Source organism: Antrostomus carolinensis, unplaced genomic scaffold, assembly GCF_000700745.2.
Source record: "Antrostomus carolinensis isolate BGI_N321 unplaced genomic scaffold, ASM70074v2 scaffold38055, whole genome shotgun sequence".
Classification (NCBI taxonomy): Eukaryota; Metazoa; Chordata; class Aves; order Caprimulgiformes; family Caprimulgidae; genus Antrostomus; species Antrostomus carolinensis.
The window spans coordinates 3,243-4,761 of record NW_010315042.1 but is presented as its reverse complement, the minus strand read 5'-3'; the positions used below and the strand labels follow the sequence as shown (position 1 = coordinate 4,761).

Below are 1,519 nucleotides of genomic sequence, written 5' to 3'. Positions count from 1 at the left end.
GCGTGGTGGGGGGAGGCCCCCTTCCTCCTCTCTCTGTCCCTCCCGATTACGCTGACGCTGGCTCTGGGGCTTGTCACGGAGGTGGGGAAGGGAGAATGGATTTGGCGTGGCATACGGGGGCACGAAGGGGTGGCCATGTCTTGCAGGGACCTGCCAGCAATGGGTGATGGGCCTTGAAACAGTGCTGCTGTAGTGGGAGATGACCCTCTCTGTGTGTCCCCCAAGGCTTGGCCGGGGGGACCATCCAGGGGACCCAGATCTCAGTCCCCAATGATCAGACAGCCCAGCACCCACAGCCCCTCTGCATGGCCATCGAAATAGCGAGGTTTCCACCTCCACCAGCCACGTGTGGGCTTTCAGCTCAGCAATGGCATCCCACTGGAAAAAAAGCCGTGTCCCTTCCAAACCGCGTGGGCAGAGCGGGTGTGGGTGGCACCGAAGCTTCCCAGAGCATGTGGCTGCCGGGCTCTGACAGCTGCTTTTCTCTCCCGTCTCTGCAGAAGATGCTGATGAAGCAGCAGGACCGCCTGGAGGAGCGGGAGCAGGACATAGAGGAGCAGCTCTACAAGCTGGAATCGGACAAGCGACTGGTCGAGGTAACTGGTGCCTCACCCTGCTGCAGCCAGTCCTGGGGACGTCACCCCACAGGCTCCCAGAGTGAAGGGGCCAGGTGGGCAGGGAGGAGGGAGGACACGCAGGAGAAGAGCGAGCAGCCAGCTGGACCTGCTGTCTCCGTTCCTGTCCTGGCAGTTGTACTTTTGGAAGATTAAATTTATTTGGGGCTTCCCTACAGCCTTGTGGGTCCTGGGCTGAGTTGGGAGGTCAGGAACAAGGCTGTCCTTAAATATCAGGTACCCCATCTAGACCGCAGGAGGTAGGTCCAGGGGATCTGCTGGATTAGCCAAACCTCCACAGTGGCCCTGTTGGGTCTCTGACATGTAGGAGTCCCATGTGGCAGCTGACTGCAGGGTTTGGTCTATGTGGGCATTGCAGTGGTGCAGCTCTCAGGTCTGACCCACCTGTGCTGCTGAAAGGACCCAGATGTCCTGGGCCATCATGGTGGAGGTCAGAGGTTGCAGAGCGACCCTGCTTCTCTCCCTCAGGAGAAGGTGAACCAGCTGAAGGACGAGGTGCGCCTGCAGTACGAGAAGATGCACCAGATCTTGGACGAGGACTTGCGGAAGACCATGGAGATCCTGGACAAGGCCCAGGCCAAGTTTTGCAATGAGAATGCAGCCCAGGTCCTCCACCTCAATGAGCGCATGCAGGAGGCCAAGAAACTCCTCAGCTCTGTCCAGGTCATGTTTGACAAAACCGAGGACATCAACTTCATGAAGGTGAGACAGGGATGGGGGCCAGGGGGTTCTGGTTGTGTAGAGAGCGTTGTGGAGTGGGCTGGGGGTACTGATGGCGATTTGCTGGTGCCTCTGGAGGGCTCAGCAGTGGGGGAAGGCGAGGAGGAGAGGGGCAGGCTCAGCATCAACCTCCTACAAGGAGATACCGCAGCTGCCGATGGGGC

At 59.4% G+C, this 1,519-nt stretch overlaps 1 protein-coding gene across 1 annotated transcript in view; it reads left to right on the top strand.

The window, feature by feature from the left end:
- LOC104524838 (E3 ubiquitin-protein ligase TRIM8) overlaps positions 1-1,519 on the top strand; it is a 27,842-nt gene that overhangs the window by 24,118 nt on the left and 2,205 nt on the right. The window contains 2 exon segments of the mRNA XM_029084922.1: positions 501-596; positions 1,104-1,337. Of these exon segments, the coding sequence (XP_028940755.1) occupies positions 501-596; positions 1,104-1,337 (330 nt within the window).